This window comes from Archocentrus centrarchus, chromosome 16 (genome assembly GCF_007364275.1).
Source record: "Archocentrus centrarchus isolate MPI-CPG fArcCen1 chromosome 16, fArcCen1, whole genome shotgun sequence".
NCBI lineage: Eukaryota > Metazoa > Chordata > Actinopteri > Cichliformes > Cichlidae > Archocentrus > Archocentrus centrarchus.
The window spans coordinates 491,656-516,109 of record NC_044361.1 but is presented as its reverse complement, the minus strand read 5'-3'; the positions used below and the strand labels follow the sequence as shown (position 1 = coordinate 516,109).

Below are 24,454 nucleotides of genomic sequence, written 5' to 3'. Positions count from 1 at the left end.
TGATCTGACAGCTTCCATGAGTTCTATACAAAGACCGCTGTGATTTCAGCAGTATTTACATGTAAAACGATCCCTGAGCTGCAGAACGTCTCAGACTTTGTTCTCGTGCACGGCCTGCATGTGGGAGCTGCTGCGGTGCAGAGCAGCGATGAAAAGCTGCTAATTCCATGTAACAGTTACTGATTATCAAAACTGAGGTCAACTACTAAAGGTCAACTCGGGAGATTCACTTTAAAAAAACTGAATCCCAAAATTGAAAAGTGGGAAGTTACTAAACAATCAAATATCCCAATAATCAAATATTCATTTCTTTCTGTAGGTCATCGAGAAAAACGGTCCCGAATCCAGAAACGGCTGCACGCTGCGTTTTTGCTGCAGCGTCTCAGATTAAACTTAAACAGTATTTTTAACTCGTTTCATTCCAACAATTTAAAGAGATTCAAATTAGTATAAAAAGTATTTAATCTGCATAAGCTGGAGCCACAGGACGGCGGTGTGACGGGTCATGAAAAAGTGATTAAATACGACCTTCAAATGTCTGATATTTAATGCCTGATTTATTTCCATAAGCACCTGTGAGCATCGATTTCCTGTGTATGAGCTCTCATCTGTTTTCTGATCATTGACTGCAGAAATCTTTCAAAGGCCACTGAAATATGACACAGTGGTGAAAACAAGCTGCAGCGTATGAAACGTGTCCTTTGACCTACATTTTGATTCCCGCTCATCTTCCAGCTGTGCTTCCTTCTGTGTTGGGCACTCACGGATTTTCCAGGGAATGACCCAGTTATGGTTTGTTTATGATTCATGTAATTAATTGTTTATCTGCTGTGGTCTTCATTCTTTTTCATCACAGCAGCTGCTGTTTGATTTTCTATGTATTACCTGATTTGTTGTTTTAGCTGTAAAACATTACTAAATGCTCTTTTTTAAATGGGCAAGCACAACACTGAGTAAATGAGAGCCTCCAGTTGTTCCAGTGATTCATCATCATCATCACCATCATCGTGTACAGCTCCAATGTCATTAACTAATGTCTGTGTTGTCAGACGGCTCGCTTCGCCTGCAGAATGTCGTTAAACGGCCCCCACCGTATAACGTCGCTGTCTGAATTTCACTAGAACAAACAGTATAATGGAAACCGGATTTATTCTGAGACACTCACACAGGCAGGTGGGTTTAGGCGCGTCCCACTTGCCCAGCTTAGTGCAATGGCTGATGTTTCTGCCCTCCAGGATGAAGCCGGCATGGCAGCTGTAATGGAGTACGGTTCCTTCCACCGGTGGCCCGGGAGGCTTCGCCGTCACCCTGCCGTTCTCCAGAGACGTCCACACCCGCGGGCACAACAGCACTGGAAACCAGAAGGACACAGACGGAGTTAGGAAAGGTAAATGCACAAATACACAAAGATATGATGTGATTTACTGTCTCAGAGGCTAGGCGACTCCAAGTCCAGTATTAACTCTCAGCTCCATTTCGCTCCTGAGGGAAACGCTTCTAGCTAATATATGCCCTTCTTTGGTTAGCTGCTCTCCTCAGCTAATGATGCTGCTGTTTGGTGCTGATGCTTATCAGTATTTTCTCACTAAAATTCTGAAAACATGATGAAAAACTGAAGCAAAGCTGCAAAATAATGAGCTGAAAGAGGATAATAATGATTTATTTACAACCTGGTGGGTCATGACATGAAAAAAAGTCAATAAATCCATGAATGCGTCCCACCCGACCCCCTCAGAACCAGTGGACTTTTTTTTTTTTTTATCATATATGAAGCTATGTAAAGTTTTTCTGACCCTTTACAGGTCCTGAGGGGTAGGGCTGGGTTCAAATTTAGCACTTTTTAATTAAATTCTTGAGCCCACATAACTTAATTATTATGAAAGCTTGTTTCATAAAAAAAAAAAAATTAAAAATCGCCATTTGTAACTTGAAATTTTGTGTTATTTTCTCTAAATTTTGCATTAAGTTAAAATTGAGGGTGTTTTTTCCAACTTTATCTATCAAGGTGGAACATTTACAGAACACAAACAGCACATAACATCGGTACAGAATAATGCTGCATGTAATAGTTGATAATAAACAGTCCAAAGAAATAGCTGCTGTGGATAAAGGGAAGACATGGAAATGCTGGGGGGTCCGGAGTCATAAGAATACATTCAAAGCCGCACATTTCTCAATAGTTTTAAGTGCCTTTTGTTTATCCGTCTTTAATTGTCTGAAAGTATTGTTTGACCTCTTTATGAAAAGCAGTAAAGCATGGTTTCCTGCCAGAGTATCTGCAATAATCATATTTTGACATTAACGGTAAAAAGTTTATCAAGTAGTCAGAATTTGTTTTTGTGTACAGTTTTCAAAGAGGCCAAACAAACATTCTTCCACGATAAGAAACTGTTTTTCAACGTTATTGTGAATAACGTCACACAGTTCCTGCCAAAATACAAATAAAACAAATGGGCAACACCAAAACAGGCGAACAACAGTTTCAGGCTATTTATCACAAAGCTACAGTTAATATCTGTATCTTTATTGAATCTACTTTTAATAGAAGTTTTAGCTGGATACATTTTATGGATACATTTCTTTAATTTTACTTGTAATCAGATATCTATTTAGTAGAAGCCGACCTTTTAATGATATTTCGAGTTAGCTCTGCGAATCCCGAAGCTCCGTGAACGACGTCATTTCCTTGTTACACGGAAGCAGATGCCGCCGACGCATGCGCACTCAAAACCGGTTAGCGACAGCGTCAGTTAGCTAGCAGTTTTTGACCTTTGCTGCCTTCTAGTGACTCAGAGCTGCATAAAAGGAATCAGTGTTTTCATGTTGAACCGGTGCACAGCTGATGCCTTCAGCCTCCTGCTTCCCAGTAACAAGAAAATGACGTACCTTCACGGAGCTTCCTGACTGGCCGCGAAATTTTGAGTTAATAACTTTCAACTTATTAACTCAAAATTTCGACTTATGGGTGGCAATTTTTTTTATTTTAGTGGCGGAAACAAGCTTCCACACTTAATACAGGAGATGGTCACATTAAATTATCAGGCCTAAAAAAATATGTTAAAAGCATCCAAATCAATTTTACACACAATCAGTATCATAGGATAGATCACAGTTTAAAATCATCACTGCAAGAATTTAGCAAGCACTGGTTCCCTGTTTGTTTGACCTGTTTTCTAATATTTCACAAAGTTAATGAAAATGAATTTCAGTGTTATTAATCAATAATTTATTTACTGTTAATTTGCTTTTTAATAATGATGGTTGTTATAATGTGTGACCCAGCTTGAAAGTCAGGCCTTATCATACAGTCCCTGATTTATTATCAGGGAGAATGGTCACTTAGAAAACAGTGAATGCTCCATTGAAGAAATTAAAATAAATCAATAAAACTTTGCTGGACTCAAACTGACGTAGAGGTAGCTGTACCAGAATCTCTTATTGATCCTGCCTCATTCAGTAAAGAGTCTCCCTGATACTGCTATGATTCAGATAGATGGAAGTTTGTGATGCTTCATTTCTGCAGCTGATAATTTTTAGATCGGGCTCAATAACATCAATGTCACTGACTCACTGCTGTAAAGCTGTTAGTCCCTCTCATATTTACAGTTTTCATTAGGCGCAAGGAAAAATCTCTCTCGACTTTTCAATATTTGACACCAATCTGTAAATCAACACATGTTGTCGAGGCAACACGGGGTATTACTGCATTTCACCATCCACCCTGTGTGTCTCTGGTCCTTACAGCGGACTGCACAATTAAAGGGTTATTGACTGAATTTGGGGGACATTTTTAAAAAGAAGCGAGACCCCAACCCTACAGAGAAATGAAGAAATGAGACGAGCACATATGCAGCAAAAAGTTTGGATAGCCGTTGTGAAAACTGAGTTGTTTTGATAGTTTACTGGAATAGTTTAGTGGAATAAATTATATGAGCGTGATTGTGGAGCATTAAAATACATAGGTCAGTATGATTGCTGCATGAAGCTAACCTTACAGAAGTTTTGTTATGTAAGTATTACAGTTATAGTTTAGATGATGTCATCAGTAATAGTAGCTTAGTGAGTCTTTAGAAGGTAAAGGATGACATACAGTCAAGTCCACGAGTGACACAGTTTTAATGATTTTGCCTCTGTGCACCACCACAATCAATCAATCAATCAATTAATATGTGACTGAAGTGCAGACTTTCAGCTGAATTTAAGGTGTTTCACGAAAATGTTGCATTAACTGTTTACAAGTTACACACAGGTTTTGTTTTTTTACAGCCCCCATTTTCAGAGGCTCAAAAGTAATTGGACTATTTGGGTGTTTTGCAGAGGCAAAATTACAAAAACTTATTGATAACATTGTCTACATGATTGTTTTATCAGTTGTGCCACCATTCTGTGGACATATATCCAGCAGCTTTATTAAGAAGTAGACTTTATGATGGTGAGAGTCCACACATTTAACATGATTTATAGGGTAGCCTTTATTTCAAAGCTGTGAACGTTGCAGAAAGATAACGACACGTCGATTCCTGCTTCATTTTACTGAATGAAGCATTAAGATGAAGCATTGATGAAGCACGTCAACTTCCAGCAGTTAATGAATCTCTGCCATCATTGGTTTATCAAAATGGTCCCACCGCAGCACATGAGTCGGGGTGAGGTGTGACTGGGTCGCTTTGATTTTTTTCCTTTTTAGACATTCTGATGGAGGTTTGCTGTGTGCCTGAGATCATTGTTCTGCCGCATGACTTAGCTTCAGCCAAGCTTTAGCTGCTGTACAGATGCCCTCACATTTGGCGCTAGAATATTGTGGTATACAGCAGAGTTGATGGTCGGCTCAATGACTGCCAAGTGCCCATGTCCTTAGTTTGCTGGGATGTCCACTCCTGATACCACAGACCTGAACGTTCCACACCTGCAGACGGTCAGAACGTCAGCTTTTAAAGATGTTGTCACACTAATTATCACTTTATCAGCTGTATTTGATTAGCAGCTCCCGGCGGCTCCTTATCCTCTTAATTCCTATGGAAGCAGTAAGGGTGTTTTCACAGGGCTGCATACTGTCCATGCTAATCTGGCAGGAAGTCTGTTCCCGTCACAATAGAAGAACTCCAGCTTTCAGGGCGGGCAAACTGCCTATGGTAAAATAATCTGCTCTGTCTGCCAAATTCATGCAGAACTCAGCACTCTGACTGTTTAATTGTTCCATCTTTGACCCTTCACTTTCTTTATCGTAGCCAGTGCGGCCTTCAGAAAAAATACTTCTCAAAAAGGGAAATTAAATTTAAGAAGCAGTTTATTAGCAGGAGCATTACAGATATTTGTGTTCATCAAACAAACACCAGGAACGCGGACAGATTTTTGCCAAAGAAGCTGACCCAGCATTTATTTATGCTTCATACATAAATGCTGGGTCACACCTCTCAGGTCATCAGGTAGAAACCTCTGAAATGTTCCTACAATCAGGATCACATCCAAATACACTGAGAGTCAGCTACTGTGGGACAGGCTGCCCGCTGACCTGAGATCAGTTACACTGGTGCCCACACTGTGTGTGTGTGTGTGTGTGTGTGTGTGTGTGTGTGTGTGTGTGTGTGTGTGTGTGTGTGTGTGTGTGTTTTCACTTTGTAACCCTGCACAGGTTTTTGGATCTTGTGTGTTCAGTTTATCATCTCTTTTTATATAAATATTCTTTATGTAACAAAGATCTTTATAATCGGGTCGGGTTTATTTCGGGTCACAGAGGTGTTGGTCTTCCACCAAAGGAAAATCCAATCAGTTTAACATTTGTAACCATTTAATGGGGTTTCATTGACATAAGCATAAAATACTTTTTTGTATTATATGGTTGTGTAAATCCTTTTTGCCCAGAAATAATACTGCCTTTAGACTCACTGCTGTAACTACATGCAGATCAGTGATGCTTCCTTCCTGAGACTCCCGCTCACAGCTGGCCACCGCTGCGCCTGTAGTTAGCTTTAATCATGACTAACGTGGTCTTGGGACAGCATCATTTCTCTGGAAACAAGGCTAGCCACGCCACACTGCTAAATGCATTCCAATAAAAAGAAGCTCCACTCCAGAGTCTGTGGTCATGCTAGTAACCCTGCGATGTTCACAGTAAATCTAAACGAGATGAAAGGAATGCAATCAGACTGCAGCCTCAGTCACAGAGGCAGTGGCTTAAAAAAGACTTTTTTTCAAGGTTTTTCATCTCTTCTAGTTACGGCTGCTGCAGAAAGAAAAAGAACGACCTTCCCCACAGTCCACACATGAATAGATCCCTTCATCTGAGCAAGCACTGCAGTAGGTAAAAGTGGAATATAAATGAGCAAAAGGCTGAAAATGTGTCTGAGCTTTAAATGAATTCATCCTGGGAGATTATTTCTTTCCCTTGTTTGCATATTTTCAGGCACTAGTTTCTAGTACATCTGGCAGTGTTCCCACACAGAAACCAAACAGGCAGGAAGCAGCGATGCAGACGCTGCAAAGTTAGAAAACAGAAAGTTTTGTGTTCCCGGTAAAAATAAAAGAAGAATCGCTTTTTCTTTTTACTCTGATCGCCTGACAAAATGGCCAGGCTCTTCAATGCGTTTCTGTTAAGCTGCCGAGTTTGTCAAATCTTCCTTCCAGCATGTGAGCACAAAATAAAACTCCAATCTGCACATTGCAGCTTGTGCTCTTACATAAGCCAAAGACAACAAAAAATCCTGCTTCAGAGAGAGAACTCCTGGGAAAAATTCCACTGGTGTTAAATGTGAACTGGAAGAACAAAAGCAGGAGGTCTAAACTGGGATTTGACTGGATTGCTGCCCTTGTTTTCAGCAGGAGCCCAGGCTGAACACTGTTCAGGACCATTTTGCTTTGTAAAGCGATACAATCAGTTCTGTACATACAGAGATCCTCTGTGGAGGTGTTACAGATAATTTCATGTTCACATCTATTTATTTTATAGGCCTTCACTTATTTTATAAGCACCTCAGGGAGCAGAGGGAAAATGGCTGAGCTGCAGTGTAGAATCAGCATATTCACATTTTCTCTCCATCAGGTGTCTTTCAGTGCCGCTGCTTTGATGCACAGGCCACAGAGAGAAACTCTGATGGTCCATTTTACACCTCAGGAGGCTTAAAGTCGCAGATTTAGCAGCCCGGAGACCGAGGCTGCTGTCAAACAGTCAGTTTTGTGTGGATTTCCGCAGGCGCAGACCCACCACACGGACACCGGTGAACATCCAGGGAGTGGACATTGAGATAGTGGACTCTTATAAGTACCTGGGTGTTCACCTAAACAATAAACTGGACTGGACTCATAACACTGATGCGCTCTACAGGAAGGGTCAGAGCAGACTCTACCTGCTGAGAAGGCTGAGGTCTTTTGGAGTGCAGGGGACACTCCTGAAGACCTTCTATGACTCTGTGGGGGCATCAGCCATCTTCTATGCAGCAGTATGTTGGAGCAGCAGCTTGTCTACAGCTGAGAGGAAGAGGATAGACAAGCTCATCAGGAAAGCCAGCTCTGTCCTAGGATGTCCTCTCGACTCAGTGCAGGTGGTGGGAGACAGAAGGACTCTGACCAAAATAACATCACTGATGGACAAGGTCTCCCATCCCATGCATGAAACTGTTGCTGAGCTGGAGAGCTCCTTCAGTGACAGACTGCTGCATCCTAAATGCACAAAGGAGCGTTACCGCAGATCCTTCCTCCCAGCAGCTGTAAGACTTTATAACCATCACTGCTCCCAACAAAAACCACAATAGCCTACACAATGTAGGATAATATATAATATACTGTAAATAGTCCGGCCTGTTAAGGTTCAACACACAGGCACATCATGTACATTGTATATAGTGTTATTATTAGTAGTATTAAGGTTAATATTGTTTGTTGATTTTATATATATTCTTTTCTTAATAGTGTGAATTATTATATCTTTATTTATATTTATAATAACTGCAGCTGCTGTTACACCCAAATTTCCCCTCTGTGGGACAATAAAGGCTGTTTCTTCTTCTTCTTCTTCTTCTTGCTTAGAAAGGTTCTTTTCTTATCTTATCTAACTGACCTGCGAGTATCTATGATTTCTCCCTCGCATCTTTATTTCTTCCTTTAGCAGAAACACCGGATCACCCTTTATGAAATGAAAGGCGGTAATTCATGAAGACAGTTGAATAACAATGTCCGTAACTATCAGCAAATTTGCTGATGTGCTTTTAACAAACTGTTAACTCAGTAGCTGAAATGGAGATGTAACACTGATGTAGTCCAGTCTGCTCGTTCTGGAGCTGCTGCCTGTGTGCAGCACTTTGTAGCATAGGTCTAGAAAAATGCTCCATAAATAAATATAATTAGCCAAATTAAAATGATCAAAGTGAAGTGGAGGTTGCATTGTAGCTCTGGTTGCATTGCTTATGTCCTCATTCTGAGCATTGTTGAATTGCCAGCTTTTAGGATTATCATTAATTAATTTTACTTCAAAGATGCTAAAAGCTTTAATAAAGCGAGTGTTAAAATGGACCATGTTCGGTGGACGGGAAGGTGGGCAGTGTTTCTTATTACAGCCATTTCATGTCAGCTGTGACTGATGAGGTCATTTGTTTAATCAGTAATAGGACTGCACAGGTCTGCTGGAGTCAAAGAGTGAATGTATGAGCCAATTCTGAAAAAGTTGGGACACTATGGAAAATATAACTAAAACCAGAACGTCGTATTCACTGTAGGATGTAGAAAACAAATCCAATCCTATGAATATTCCTGTGATCTTCAGGCTGCACTGCATTAAAAACAGGCCTGATTCTGTCATGGGGATCACTGCATGGGTTCAGGAGCACTTCCAGAGATCCCTGAGCACAGCTCACCGTGCCGTCCACAGACGCAGGTTACAGCTCCATCATGCAACGAAGAAGCCATGTGAACATGATCCCGAAGCACGGCCGTCTTCTCTGAGCCAAAGCTCAGTGAAAATGGACTGAGGCGACATGGAAACTGTTCTGTGAATCAAAATTTGAAACTCTCTTTGGAAAACATGGACGAGGGAACATTCAGCTTGTTATCAGCACTCAGTTTAAAAGCCTGCATCTCTGAGAGGGTGGGGTGCTTCACTGCCTATGGAATTAATAGATTGCACATCTGGAGGGTATCCAGCACTGCTGAAAGGTATGTACAGGTTTTAGAGCATCATGTGCTCCCATCCAGATGATGTCATTTTCAGACAAGGCCTTGCATATTTCAGCAGCACGATGCTAAACAGCATCCTGCATCTGTTGCAGCAGCAGAAGAGTCCGAGTGCTGGACTGCCTGAAGTCCAGACCCTTCATGATCTCAAAACATCTGGAGCATCAGGAAATGAAAATTGCAACATAGACCCAAGATTGCTGAGCGGCTACATCAGACATGGGACAGCATTGCTCTCGCAAAGGTCCAGCAGCTGCTCTCCTCAGATTCAGACTATCGTTAAAGGAGGAGGGGATGCTGCATCATAGCAAACATGTCCCACTGTTTTTGAGATGCATTGCTGCCATCAAATTCAAAATAAGTAAATATTTTCCTCAGGTTTCCTTGGGTTTGTACATTCCTACCCCATGAGACTGAATACAAGCAGCAGAAATGAGCTTCCTCCAAAGGGTGTCGGGGCTCTCCCTTACATGGAGCCTGGTTATTCAGGAGCTGAGATTAGAGCTCCTGCTCCTCCACATCAAGAAGAGCCAACTGAGATGGCCCGTATGACCCGTAGGCTATATATAAAACCTGGAAAGCTTCCAGCTCTGAAAAGTGAAGGTAATGCTGAAGTGCCTTGAACCTGCATTCCTTCTAATGGCCAGCAGGTGGCAGCTCCTTTGGTTTCAAAAAGGCTTCCCAGTATAGAAGTCTATGGGGAATCGGCCCTTGGTCCCCTCTCTGTGTTCAGGTGCTGGTTTCAAGTCAAAACATGGCGCCAATCAGAGTCAGAATTAAGAATAAACCAAAGTATGCTCACTGGCTAACAACCTGCCAGACACGAGGCATCAGCCAATGAGTGCGTGCTCAGTCAGACCCACCCCTCAGTCATGACACCTGCTTTCAAAAACAATGGGACAGTGACATGCAGGTTTAATATACAGACATCAGGTCGAGTATGGGAGATGAAGTTATATTTTTAGTGCAGTAGACCCAACATCCACCAATCAACAGTGTAGTGTAAGTTAAGACTCTGAGCAACGTGACTCTCTTTCCTAATGTTGTATGAATTCTTCTTCACATCTGAGTGGGAAAAGTTTTTTGTTTGATTATTCGACCACAGCCTGCGGTTTCCATCCCATTTGCAGCTTTGGGTTTTGCTTTGTTCCCTACTTGCTGTGCAGTTTCATTTTTACCAGAGTTTCCTCCTGCTGGTTGTCTTTAGGCACTAAAAACAGCCCGGGAACAAGAATGGCCAGACTAGTAACCACATGACATACAACACTGTGCAGAAGTCTTGAGCCACCCCTCATTTCTTTGTATCCTACATCCAGGGAGCCCCAGTTCATCAGACTGTTTTGAAGTGTTCTTGAGCAAAAGCTCTCAAAGGTCTTTCAACGTTTTAAATTGGTGAATGGAAGGGTGGCTGTCAGGAAGCCATTCTTAAGGAAAGGAAACAGGGAGAGAAGGCTGAGGGATGCCACATTACATAAGAACTGGACTGAACATCAGTGACAGCAGGTCTGATGGACGGATGAATATCAGTATGTATGGAGCAGGTCAGGAGAGAGGTAAAGCACGGAGGCGGCTCCATCATGGTTTGGGTTCAGCCAGTGCTGTTGGAGGTCTTCTCAAAACTGATGTAAATATGGACACAGAAAAGTACCATCACATTTTGATCCACTATGCAATACCATCCATGCATACTGTGTCCATTTATGTTTGCACGTGCTTCAATAAATCGCTGCACTTATTTCCTGAAGAAATGAAGGGAGGCTCAAGACTTTTGCACAGTATTATCCTTTATTATACACCACATGAATTCCACTGGAAGTAGTCATGGATGTTCAGATATTATGGGTGATGAGATAATCCCAGCTCAGAGTCCATAAACTGGGAACTGTTACAGAGGCTGGCTTTGCTTAACCAACAGTTTTCATTATTCATTGGAATTCTTTGGGAAGAGCACAGCTGGCAGCTGGATGATCTCCTTCGCTGCAGCCTTTTGTGAACCGGTTAGATTCTCGCTCTGTTGACTTGTCAGTCAGTTTAATCGACCATTCGAATGTGACGGCCGAGCTCAAGGGGAACAACTCATTTTATTCCACTGCTTGAAACTGTAACCAGCTCATGTCCTAACATGAAAGACTGACATTTGTGGTCTTCTCCCAACTTCAGCACACAGTTTATCAGAACATCATATTTTTGGATGAGGAGGTACAAAACCTGCTGAAGTCCACATCAGCAGGCATGATGTGCATATTATATTCAGCATTTAGAGTCCGGTTTTTATTAGCAACTCATCTCACTGAGACTCTTTTCTATGAGTTTACAGAGAATATCAGTTTAACCTGACGTGTTTGTCCTTGGAGCTGCAGGCACAGGGAGGCCGAGCCTGCACCTCTGCGCCTCGCTGGTTTACACCATTAAAACATTTTTGGTGACTTTTTTAATGACTTGAAAGCTTCATCTTATTAATGATTCTTTAAAACTAAAAGATATGAAAAATGGCTATAATCACTATTTCCGATCCTAATCTTTGGGACTGATGGGGCTGTTTCCTGTCTGGCTGCAGCTTTACTGGTTTGGCCCTCTCACAGATCTCCTGTTGTGCCAAATCAGGATGCTATTTTCAGATGAAACACCTCTGAAAATTGATTGTACACTATCTGCTCTGTGCCACTCAGTTTATGGAGGGAGGGAAAGTTACACAGGTTACGCAATGTATCATTAAAATACACAAACATGTCAAAATATCAGTCATTACAGAGGGGTTACATCTGGATATTCTGGAGCTTGAAAAAGGCGACTGGACTTCTTTTTGTTTCTTGAAGACGTTTCACCTCTCATCCGAAAGGCTTCTTCAGTTCTCAACCAAATGGTGGAGAGACCCAGGTATTTTGACTCCCACCACCCTCTGGAACACAAACTTGGGGTGATCAGGACCCTACAACACCGTGCGGAAAGTGTTCCCTCTAAGGCAGAAGGGAAGCATAAGGAACACACACACATTAAGAAAGCCCTCAAAACATGCGGTTACCCCAACTGGGCCTTCATCAAATCAGCTAAGATGCACAGGAATGAAGGCCAAACACAAACTACAGAGAATAGAAGAAGAAACAGCCTTTATTGTCCCACAGAGGGGAAATTTGGGTGTAACAGCAGCCGCAGTTATTATAAATATAAGTAAAAATATAATAATTCACACTAAGAAAAGAATATAAATATATATAAAATCAACAAACAATATTAACCTTAATACTACTAATAATAACACTATATACAATGTACATGATGTGCCTGTGTGTTGAACCTTAACAGGCCGGACTATTTACAGTATATTATATATTATCCTACATTGTGTAGGCTATTGTGGTTTTTGTTGGGAGCAGTGATGGTTATAAAGTCTTACAGCTGCTGGGAGGAAGGATCTGCGGTAACGCTCCTTTGTGCATTTAGGATGCAGCAGTCTGTCACTGAAGGAGCTCTCCAGCTCAGCAACAGTTTCATGCATGGGATGGGAGACCTTGTCCATCAGTGATGTTATTTTGGTCAGAGTCCTTCTGTCTCCCACCACCTGCACTGAGTCGAGAGGACATCCTAGGACAGAGCTGGCTTTCCTGATGAGCTTGTCTATCTTCTTCCTCTCAGCTGTAGACAAGCTGCTGCTCCAACATACTGCTGCATAGAAGATGGCTGATGCCACCACAGAGTCATAGAAGGTCTTCAGGAGTGTCCCCTGCACTCCAAAAGACCTCAGCCTTCTCAGCAGGTAGAGTCTGCTCTGACCCTTCCTGTAGAGCGCATCAGTGTTATGAGTCCAGTCCAGTTTATTGTTTAGGTGAACACCCAGGTACTTATAAGAGTCCACTATCTCAATGTCCACTCCCTGGATGTTCACCGGTGTCCGTGTGGTGGGTCTGCGCCTGCGGAAATCCACCACCAGCTCCTTGGTTTTAGCGGCGTTGATCAGGAGGTGGTTCCGCTGGCACCAGTCCACAAAGTCCTGAGTCCACTGTCTGTACTCTGAGTCATCCTCACCTGTGATGAGGCCAACTATGGCAGAGTCGTCAGAGAACTTCTGCAGATGGCAGCGTGGGGAGTTGATGGAGAAGTCTGCAGTGTAGAGGGTGAAGAGGAACGGTGCCAGCACAGTTCCCTGTGGGGCCCCCGTACTGCAGACCAGCCTGTCAGAGACACAGCCCTGTGTCCTCACATACTGTGGGCGGTCAGTGAGGTAGTCCAGTATCCACTCGGAGATGTGGTGGTCCACTCCTGACAGTTCCAGCTTGTCTCTCAGAAGTCCTGGCTGGATGGTGTTAAAAGCACTGGAGAAATCAAAGAACATGATCCTCACAGTGCTTCCAGGCTTCTCCAGGTGGGTCAGAGCTCGGTGCAGGAGGTAGATGATGGCGTCATCCACCCCGATGCCAGGCCGGTAGGCGAACTGCAGCGGGTCCAACGAAGACGACACCATGAGGCGTAGATGGTTGAGGACCAGCCTCTCGAGGGTCTTCATTAGATGCGATGTCAGGGCTACCGGCCTGTAGCTGCTAAGATCCTTTGGATGTTTGGTCTTTGGTACCGGTACCACACAGGAGGTCTTCCACAGTTGTGGTACTTTCCCCAGCTTCAAGCTCAGGTTGAACATGTATCCCATGATGCCACACAGCTGATCTGCGCAGCACCTCAGGAGCCTGGAGCTGATGCCGTCTGGACCAGCAGCCTTTCGCACCTTGATCTTACGTAGCTCCTTCCTCACATGATGAGTTGAGAGGGACAAGATGGAGGTGGGGGGTGGGGGTTGTGAGATGGAGTCCTCAGAAGTGAAGGGGGTGGGTGATGGCTGAGAGCTGAGAGGTGTGAGGTCCCAAGAAGAAGAAAGGTTGGCAGTCATTAAAGATGGTGGGGCTGACAGCAGGGGGGACTGGGCTGGGGGAGGGGTGGGTGGCTGGTCAAACCTGTTAAAGAACTGGTTCAGGTTGTTAACCCACTCTAAGTCTCCCACAACCCTAGGGCTTGGTTTGTGGCCTGAAATTGAGTTCAAACTCCTCCAAACCCCACTGATGTTGCTCTGCTGTAGCTGGTCCTCCATCTTCTTCCTGTAGATGTTTTTTCCATCCCTGATTTTCCTTCTCAGATCCTTCTGCACGGCTCTCAGCTCCTCCTTATTTCCTGATCTAAAGGCTCTCTTCTTCTCCTTCAGGAGAGCCTTTATTTCGGAGTTGATCCAGGGTTTGTTGTTTGAAAAACACCGTACCCTCCTGGTGGGCACAGTGTTTTCCACGCAGAAATTTATGTACTCAGTGATGCAGTCCGTGATGCTGTCGATGTCCTCCCCATGAGGGGCACAAAGCTCTTCCCACACAGTGGAGCTAAAGCAGTCTCTCAGAGCTTCTTCAGTCTCCTCAGACCATTTCTTCACTGTGTGTGTCACAACTGGTTCTCTGTGTACCAAGGGTTTGTACACAGGCTGGAGATGAACCAGGTTGTGATCTGAGCCCCCCAGGGGAGGCAGAGGTGATGAGCTGTATGCCTCCTTGATGTTGGCATACAGTAGATCCAGTGTGTTGGTATTCCTGGTGTGGCAGGTGACATACTGGGTGAAGGTGGGGAGAGTGGAGGACAGGGAGACGTGGTTAAAGTCCCCTGAGATCAGAAAGAGGGCCTGTGGGTGCTGTGTTTGGAGTCTGCTGGTAGTAGCATGGAGGACATCGCAGGCTGCAGCAGCGTTAGCAGAGGGCGGCACATACACAGTTATCACAATAACATGTGAAAACTCCCGAGGAAGATAGTACGGCCTCAAGCTAACAGCGAGCAGTTCAATGTCCTTACTGCAGAGCGTCTCTTTGATGGTTAGATGTCTGGAGTTGCACCATCTATCGTTCACAAACACAGCCAGACCCCCGCCCCTCTTCTTACCACTCTCCTTGGTTCTGTCGGCACGGATCAAATGAAAGCCGTCCATGTTTATGTGTGAGTCCGGGGTTAGCTCGGTTAGCCACGTCTCCGTCAGGCACATGAGGCTGCTCTCCCGGTAGCTCCTTTGATGTCGCGTTAGCGCCGCCAGCTCGTCCACTTTGTTGGGAAGAGATCTCACGTTTCCCATGATGATGGACGGGATGACGGGCCTGTACCTTCTCCTCTGGCAACGACGACCTATGCCCGCACGTCTCCCGCGTCTCTTCCTTCTCAGTTCGCGGGGAATATCGAGTCGTTCAGCAGGAGTAGGCACAGCGGAGCTCCCGATGGAGATCAGCTGGTCCCGAGAGTAAACAATAGGAGCGTGGCCACTCTCGCAGTCTCCAAACATAAACACCATAAAAAGGGTAAAAATCAAAAACAAAGTTTTCCAGAAAAAAGTCTGCTCCATCATGGGGAAAAAGAGCAGAAGATACAGAAACACAAAAACACATCTAATACTAAACAAAATGAGAAAAAACACGAAATGAGTGCGGAGCTGCTGAAACTGGCTGCCTGCTCGCGCGGCGCCGGAAGCGGAATAGGAAGGACAAGAGGAACAACATTGTCATCCCATATGTGTCAGGCTTGTCAGAGAAACTCAGAAGAATTTTCTCCAAGCATGACATCTCAGTATACTTCAAACCAAGTCACACCCTAAGACAAAAACTGGTTCATCCCAAGGACAAACCCGCCAAACACAAGATCAGCGATGTAGTGTATGCTGTTCAGTGCAGTGAAGAGTGCTCGGACCTCTACATTGGTGAAACCAAACAGCCTCTTCACAAACGAATGGCACAACATAGAAGAGCCACTTCGACAGGACAAGATTCAGCAGTACATCTGCATCTGAAGGAAAAAGGGCACTCTTTTGAGAATGCCAATGTCCACATTTTGGACAGGGAAAACAGATGGTTTGAAAGAGGAGTGAAAGAAGCCATCTATGTCCACTGTGAACGACCATCATTGAACAGAGGAGGTGGATTACGTCACCAACTTTCCCCCGCTTACAGTGCTGTCCTGAGCTCCCTTCCCAGACGTCTCAACCCCCATTCACACCTTTGTTCCAGTGACCTCAATAGGCCACAGGAAACAATGGAGCGGAGTCCTAAGTTGGTTTCAACTGAAACCACTGATTAAATATGACCCACGCCCCCTTCACACCTGGGCACATGTGTTCAAGCACATGATCAATAGAGGGTCATAACCACCTCCAGGGGACTACGCCCACAGGGGTTTAAATACCTGGGTCTCTCCACCATTTGGCTGAGAACTGAAGAAGCCTTTCGGATGAGAGGTGAAACGTCTTCAAGAAACAAAAAGAAGTCCAGTCGCCTTTTTCAAGCTCCAGAGACTACTATGACCTGGATAACTGAGAATCTACACAGACATCTGGATATTCTCTTTTTTGGACATGTTTTCCACAGTGCTGGTCAGCAAAGCCACCGAGGACTCGTGAGCGAAAGACCATCCAGAGTAGGACGGCTTACAAACAGCGAGGACATGAGCTCGTTTCAGTCCCTGAAGCTCAGCGACAGCCTTCACACAACTGTAACACAGAGCTGGTTTATATTATTGGAAATGTTCTCACTCAGATGGAAACCGAACAGGACTCTTCTACTTTATTAAACATGTTTGCAAAGTAATGAAAAGTAACCATATGTAATAAGTAACATCGGTTTTAAAAAGTTCAAATGGCTCATCTTTATTTATTTAAAAGAAAGCACAAATATCAGATTCCAGGTAATAATTCAGCAAGGACTCAGATTTAATGCAGTGAGGCTCTCAGGTATTCTGCAAGTCTTTCAAATAATTATTCTCAACTTTCCCATCTAATATTATCTGTGCTGACTCAGCACACACAGGCAGATGAACTCTTTAGTGCTTTTTGTGTTTCCGTGCTTACAGATGTGCGAGTCGGGGCTGGTGATTGTGTCTGACAGGCTGCCTCTGGGTCTGTTGTTGGGGTAACGAACCTGCTTAAATCTGTTTGTTTTCATTTGTAAGATTCTCAGCAAGATTTCTGCCCACATTCAACCACATCAGATTTATCTGTCATCATCTTTAGGACTCATCTCAGCAAGGTTTCAGACAAACTTTATCTGAGACGTGTGTGTGTGTCGGGAACAGGGAGTGTGTTACTACAAAAGCAGCAGTGCTGTAAACTCTTCAGGTTAATATTTGGGGAGGAAAAAGTCCGGTTGTTGAGGTTGTTGGAGGCATCGTTGCCTTTCTGAGTAAGTTTATAGCCAAAGTAATTCCTCTGCTTCTTCCCCTCATTGGAGGGGGCGTGTCCCCTGCATCCACCCTGAAATCTGAAGCCGCGGTACCTTTATTACCTCTCAGGTAATTCGTTCATTTCTTCATGTAAGCATACGTGTTAGTTTTACCACATTTCCCTCCTCAGTTTCTTGCTTGAAACAAACAAAAACAGATGAATTTATTCCATCTGCTTTTTGATCCTCACCTCAGCAGGTAGCTGCACATCCAGTGAATTAAATTTTATTTACAGTCATGTTTATGTTTATTTAGGACTGTATGAAGAATGCCCCACTTTGGTCTATTAATAGCTAAACCATGAAGGTGATTGACAGGTACTCTAACTCAATAGGTAATGCTGTAATGGAACAGATTAATTTTGACTGCATCAGTGCTATTAGTGACATATAAAAGTAATCGTCAACAAGTGCCAAACAAAGTGAACAACAGGAGTCGGCAGACACCAGAAGCGAGGCTAAAAGCAGGTTCAGACTGCACCTGTGTTCACCAGGTGAACACAAACGCGGCTCCCCGTGAATCCTGGATTTCATTGTAGTTTGGCTTTAATTTGAAATGTTGATTGCACAGACAGGACACTTGAAAATACACAAGATTTGTCTGGATTTGGTTCACTCAGCATCATTTTCAGTCACAGCAGGAAACTGTCAGCAGAAAGGCTCCCATGAACTCCCAGTACACTCCCTGTGCTCAGCACCGAGTGCCAAACAAACAGAGTTAGCTACAGAGACAGCAGTATTTCATCGACCGAGCATTTCTCTGAGGAGCTGGAGGAGAAACTGAGCTAAAACAGTAAATATTGCACTTCTATTTGCCAGGCAGACACAAACAAAACTCTGAATGAGCATAAATGATGCTCCATATGTGTAAATATCAGACTCTTAACATCCTAAACACATTAAAGAGCATGCTTTTAAACTAAAGGATATGAAACATAATTATGAGTGTTAATTTCATGGTTTGGAATCAGCTCGATATGCAAGCTACTGCTGTCAATTATTCTGAACGCTGCAAAGCCAGAGATGGGCTCAGCCATTTGGGACCGCTCTGCTACTCGTGGAATTCACATAAAAATAGATAAAAATGCAGCACACCTCCTCCAGTGGCTGCTCCTGAACGATAAACTGCACACAGCCTGCTTATGCAGACGCTTCATTCAGAGTTTTTTGCTCAGTGTTTCCATGATTTTGACTGCAGAAGGAAAAAAATCCCCGTGCTGCCTTCTTTCCCTTCACACCTGCATGGATCACCTCACAGGTGGAGCTGGAAGGACGGTTCGTTAATAGAGAGAGAGACATACAGCAGCCTCTGAGCCAAAGAACTGCAGTTCCTCTCATGGCCACTTCGTCACATCGATGTTACATTAGACAAATTTACTGCTAAACAGCACACAGGTACAAAACACTTTTGGCCTCTGTGGCTGGTTTCCTCCTTTCATAACAGCTATATGAATACAGGTAAAGCTATCAGAGCTATCAGCTATCACGCTGAGGCTTCAAACCCAATAGGTGACGTCACAGTGGCTCGGCCTATGAGCTAACAGCTTAAATTCATACACCCTCCCTCCACCATGATCCTCCACCACATTAAAGTCTGTTTCAGGAGATCCTGAAGGGAAAAGTCCTCCGCTCAAATTCACAGCCACGCAGAAGATGGAGATGATTTGCTTTCCGGTGCTGCTCTGTATTCTGTGTGGCCTGAGAACCACTGAGCACCTCCTGTCTCACACATCCACATCCTCTCAGTCTCTCCACATCCCTCTCATTATGCAGTGGATGGAGTTAGACTGGAAACGACCTAAAGAACACCCTGTCTGTTTGAAAGCATGGAGCTGGAGCCCATAAATGTACATTTTTCTTCTGGAAATTTTCATCATGTTTTTGATGGAAGAGATCAAGACAGTAGAAAGAGTTTCAGATTTGTTTTTACTGGTTTTGACTGCAGTCACAGCACCTAAAATACTTTACAGCAGCTGCCATTTTAATTTCAGGCATGAAGCAGCAGTTTGTAGCACCACCAGCTGCTTCTAATACACACACTGAAGTTTCTGTGCTGGTTTACCTGGCATCGAGTTACCCTCTGTAAACTTTAAAAGGGGAAGTCCTGTTATAAATCCAGCTTCATCAGCAGAATGATCATCAGCTTCACTGTGACGACGAAGGCTTGTTTTTCTTTCTTCCATTCACACATTTTTGAGAATGTCTGTCAACATGTAAATAAAATGTTCCCTTTTTTGTCTCAAACAGGTGAAAATACCCCCCCGGTGTACAGTGGTATTAACAGGAAGAGGCTCTCCTGGTGTAACTTGAGCAGTGATGATGTGTCAGTGCTCAGAAATGGTTTGCACTCGACCCTGAGGGGGTTTCATTTCATTAAGTCAGACTGCATCGCTTCACTATACTGTGGAATTTCACAGCAGTTTTGTACTTGGTGACAGTGAACGTTACACAGTATCTGACACTTTCCTTTGTGTGGAGAGTAAACAGGGAGGGTGGCGAAGCACTGTCAAAACAACTGGGATTTCATTTCAGCTTAAGTGTGGCTTTAATTTGATGCTGATTAAGCAGACGTGACACTTAAGAAAGAACTGACGATTATACACAAGAGCCATCTGGGAGGGTGGGGGATAAAAGAAGGACGAGGAACAGGGGAAACAGGAAATTAGACCAAAGAGGACTTACAGCATCTGCTGGGCTGCGTCATGTCCGTCCATGTGCCGTTGGGTAAGCACTTCCTGACCTTCGGTCCCACAATCACTCTGTTTCCTCTGCAGATGTACTCGATCTCATAATCCACGGGCAGGATCTGCACACTGCGGATCTGTGAAGGGAACACGGGCACAGAGAGATCAGGAGGACGGAAAGTGTGATTGATGGTCTCTCATCCAGAAGAAAGCCATTCTGTGTCAGAGTGCCATATGGCCCCTGACGAGGAAAGGCATTTTAGAGCAATACTGTCTGAACTGATGTGCTGTCACTCTCTCAGTTACATCGTCTCTGCATGTAAGAGGATGGAAATGTCTGTGAGCGAAAAAGCTTTTCATGGTTTTAGTCATAGCCACAGACATAAATTTGAACAACAATAAGGAATGATTAATCTGCAGAGTTTGACACTAGAAACCTGTTTTCACTGAAGCTTCTCTGCTTACAGATAATCATGCCTGTACAACTACGTTAACCATTTCACAGCTGATGTTTCTTAAATGGAAATTCTGCTTTTTTAGTCAGAGAGTAGTAAAGTAGAGTAGATATAATTTGGGGATTTAATGGACTAATGTACTGTATTATTTCATATTCAGTAAGTTGGGGCAAACTTCACAGGCCTGCCATTGGCTAAAAGTCAGGCGGTACCAATCTGGAATTCTGTGGGATAGTCGGATCACTTTAATCCAAAAATCCTGCCCCTTACTCATGAGTTTATAGAGAGATGTCATTAAGCCATCCCTTTATTTTCACTTCTTGTGGAGATCCTAAAGTTTGCAAAAATGATAGTTTTATAGGTCTAAATTAATCAGAATGTGTGTATAATAATGTCAATATTTATATGTGATGTAATAGTCTGGCTATATTTCTATGATACAAAAATGGAATCAAATATTTTTGGGATTTTTTTATTTGGATTTTTTTTACCTTTAAAAGGGACAGTTCACCCCCAAATCATAGGAACATATTTTCCCTCTGGCCTGCAGCTTTTATTAAGGAATATGATAGAAGTGAACGGCACCTGCCTTGTGGTGTTTACATAATACATTTGACAAACTCCACAGCAGCAGCGTCTCTGTCAGATCCCATGACCCAGTTACTCAAAAAGAAAATCCACCAACTTGTTTGTGAGGAGTTTCATACAGGACATATTTTCTTGCTACTGAGCTCAGCCTATAAAGGTATCACTGTCCAGAAGGACACAACCACCAAGACAAGCATGCAGAGAGCTGTGATGTTAGCTAGCTAGCACTTTAGTTTGGTGGGCGTAGATACAAAATAGTTCTTATATGAAACTGTGCATATTATTTTAGTAACCAGGTTATGATTCCTGGAAAGAGACATTTCTTCAACATTTTTTGTAAGTAGTAGTTTTTTTTGTCACTTTTTCATGTTTTCAAAAACAAATGGAAGAATTTACATCCACTGATGAAGACTGTGACATTCACTTCAAAACTTCTCGCTTTGCCAAAAAACTCTGTCCAAAAGATAGAATGCCTTTTATTGTCATTATACAGGATGTACAATGAGATAGGAGGACAAGCCCCCATTTATGTTACAAACCAGCTCATAAGCTGCTGAAATGGGGACTGACACCACAGTTTTCAGAAAAATATATCTTATTTTGAAATTACCAAACAATCTATGCTAAAAAGCAGCAGCTGGGAGAGCACGATGAGGTCTATCGAGAAGAGCTGTCCCTCCCAGCCAACCTCAGTCATGCTTTTCACACTTTTCATGCTTTAAAGACTCTTGAGCTGCCACTGCCAGGCAAGCAGGGGCTGCAGAGGCCCATGACAGGAAGTTCGGTGCACTTTGACTTTGAAAAATTAAAAATCAATAGCCGACATCTGGAGAAACTCATAGGAGGTAAAAACAGGAGGGTATACTTTTTCTATAATATCAAGTGTTTAAGTTCTAAATGGATACATTTGATGCAGCAAAGGCTGAACTATAAAGACTCCCAAATATTGTTCAAGCAAAACTTCTGTATTTTCCACAAAGCAGCTTAGTTATGAATGATTTGATAAGCCAGTGGTTCTCCAACTTGTTCTGGCACACTCAGAACAGAACAGAAAAAAATCACCTGTTATATTTCCCTTACAAAAATCTTATGTATTCAGTTTAGCTTCACTCCATATCTTTTCTCTCATCGTCCTGACCTCCAGTGGCTCCATGCACCACAGCTGTGCCTCAGTTTAAAGCTGAAATCACCAGATAACATTAATGTCATCTCAATGGACAAAACTAAACTCTGATCTGTAGTAAATGATCTGCAGGGGTAGAAATCTCTCATTTGTCCCATTATTGTCACTCTCAGCATATTTGCAGTTATGTGTCTGTTTAGGAAAATTCATTCTGTAGCTTTTTAGACTTAAATGGTCAGTGAGACTACAAAGATGTGATGTAAATGACCGCCCCATTATAAATATACACTAAATCAGAGCTCACATGTTCCATCTATTTTAGTTATTTATTAGTATGCAATTAGGCCTACACGCGCGGCTACACCTTCCAACCATCATGACTACAGCCTGCATTCATATAAATGATTTGCTTTTTGAATTTCATTACTACTTATCATAAGCCAGATACTTTGCTCAATTCAAGCTGTAAACGTCCTGTATACTGACAGCAACCTTCTTCCTTTGCTTGATGAGGTCAGTGTATCTTAACGTGGTGGGCATCATTATTTTCTCAGCTATTAATGACACTATGAATGTAGATCATGCTGAGAGATCCATGTTTTTAAATCATGAAGCCTCCTAACACCAGCAAAGGTTTAACCCTCCATTTTTTATACTCCCAATTCACTCAAATAGGTTCAAACCTGCTCACCTCCTCTGACTCAGACTGCACTACAGACGCCATTCAACCTTTGAAACATTCACAGGACTTTGAACTTCCAGTGTTCTAGACCGTCTTTGATGTTTCAGGAGGAATTCAGTCAGAAGTCACCGATTTCTGTTTTTTTAAACTGCTCTCAGTATCACAGGATTAATACTTTGAGCACATGTAAAGTGTTAAAATATAGCCACAAGCCTCCCAGATCTCAGAGTGTAAGCAGTAACCCTCAGGAGTTCTTTAAACCTAAGCTTTAATTGTGAAGTAGAGCGCTGCCAAACACTCCTTTCATTTGAAGCCTGTATAACCACACTCTCAGCTACTTCTGCGGCAGCTGAGACGATTCTTTTTTTCTCGTTCGATGTCGACTTAGTCGCCTCCGTCCTGTTCAGAGTCCAAAGGTAAAGAGTTTGATCCCATCGCTCAATATCCAGGCGCTGTTTTGATCCCCTTCTGTTATCTGAGCTGGTTGGTGCACCCGTGTGTGCTGCTTCCCTTAAACCTTATTTTAACACGCTGCCATGATCCCATTCGCTGCCCCTGTCAGTGAGTGCAGCCACTGTTTAAAAGCCACCGAGGGGCTGCAGTGACGCGCGCTTTCAATCAAACTACCAGGTTTCCACCATCCAAGCACGTGGAGCTGTCAGCATTTCCAGGATTCTATTCTATTCTATTTTAAACTATTTTCAGGCTCATGTCCAGACTGACACCTGCGCTCCGATTCACATTTAAGATAAGAAAAATGGAGTAAAAAGAAGTATTTCAGCATTTACTTAAGTAAATGGCCAGTAAAGGTACAAAGGTATGAGCATCAATTTCTACTTAAAGTATCTAACATAACTGAGTACTCATTATGCAGAATAATATACAATAAATTACTGGATCTCACTGATTGAGTCACTCGTGTGTATAGCACTTAAATGTTACTGTTATGCAGCTATATCTATAAAAATATAGAATCATGTATTAGTAGATTTTTATTGTAAAGCTTTAAAATAAATGCTTTTGAGTACAAAGTGAAATATTTGCATCCAAAATGTGATATAGTACATGTAACAGGCAGCATAACATGGAAAAGCCTGAGTAAATTACATTAAAAAATACTTTGTTAAGTACTTTCCACCACTGGCCCTGTCCACACACTCATGGCATCAGACACACTAAGATAACAGTACTCTGAAGGACAGATCCATCCCCACGCATCCATCCTCATGCACAGTTTAATCCAGGTGGCGTATCACTTCAAGCACTCGATAAATTTGGCCTGCCAGGTTGTAGCTGGAGTTTGTACAGTTCTGTGCCCCCCCTGTGCACAGCCAAAGTAAACAGAGGCGTCACAAAGTCACTGTGCTGGAAAGAGGCAGCAGCTGCAGCACTAAATATTTCTGCAAGCCCACTCTCAAACTTTGGGTTAAGTCTAATTATCTTCCTGCTCGATATAAAGCGGGAGGATAATTATTGTCGTCACACCGTCCATCTGTGAGGTTTCACCTTTCCAGATATTCTCCAATTCTGACTCCAAAAAT

At 43.0% G+C, this 24,454-nt stretch overlaps 1 protein-coding gene across 2 annotated transcripts in view; it reads right to left on the bottom strand.

The window, feature by feature from the left end:
* Positions 1–24,454, bottom strand: part of gabbr1a (gamma-aminobutyric acid (GABA) B receptor, 1a) — a 129,929-nt gene that overhangs the window by 100,835 nt on the left and 4,640 nt on the right. For both annotated transcript variants that reach the window (XM_030749485.1, XM_030749486.1), the window contains 2 exons: positions 20,064–20,202; positions 1,166–1,351 (listed from right to left, as the gene is read on the bottom strand). In XM_030749485.1, coding sequence (XP_030605345.1) covers positions 1,166–1,351; positions 20,064–20,202 — 325 coding nt within the window. The remainder of the gene's footprint in view (positions 1–1,165; positions 1,352–20,063; positions 20,203–24,454) is intronic.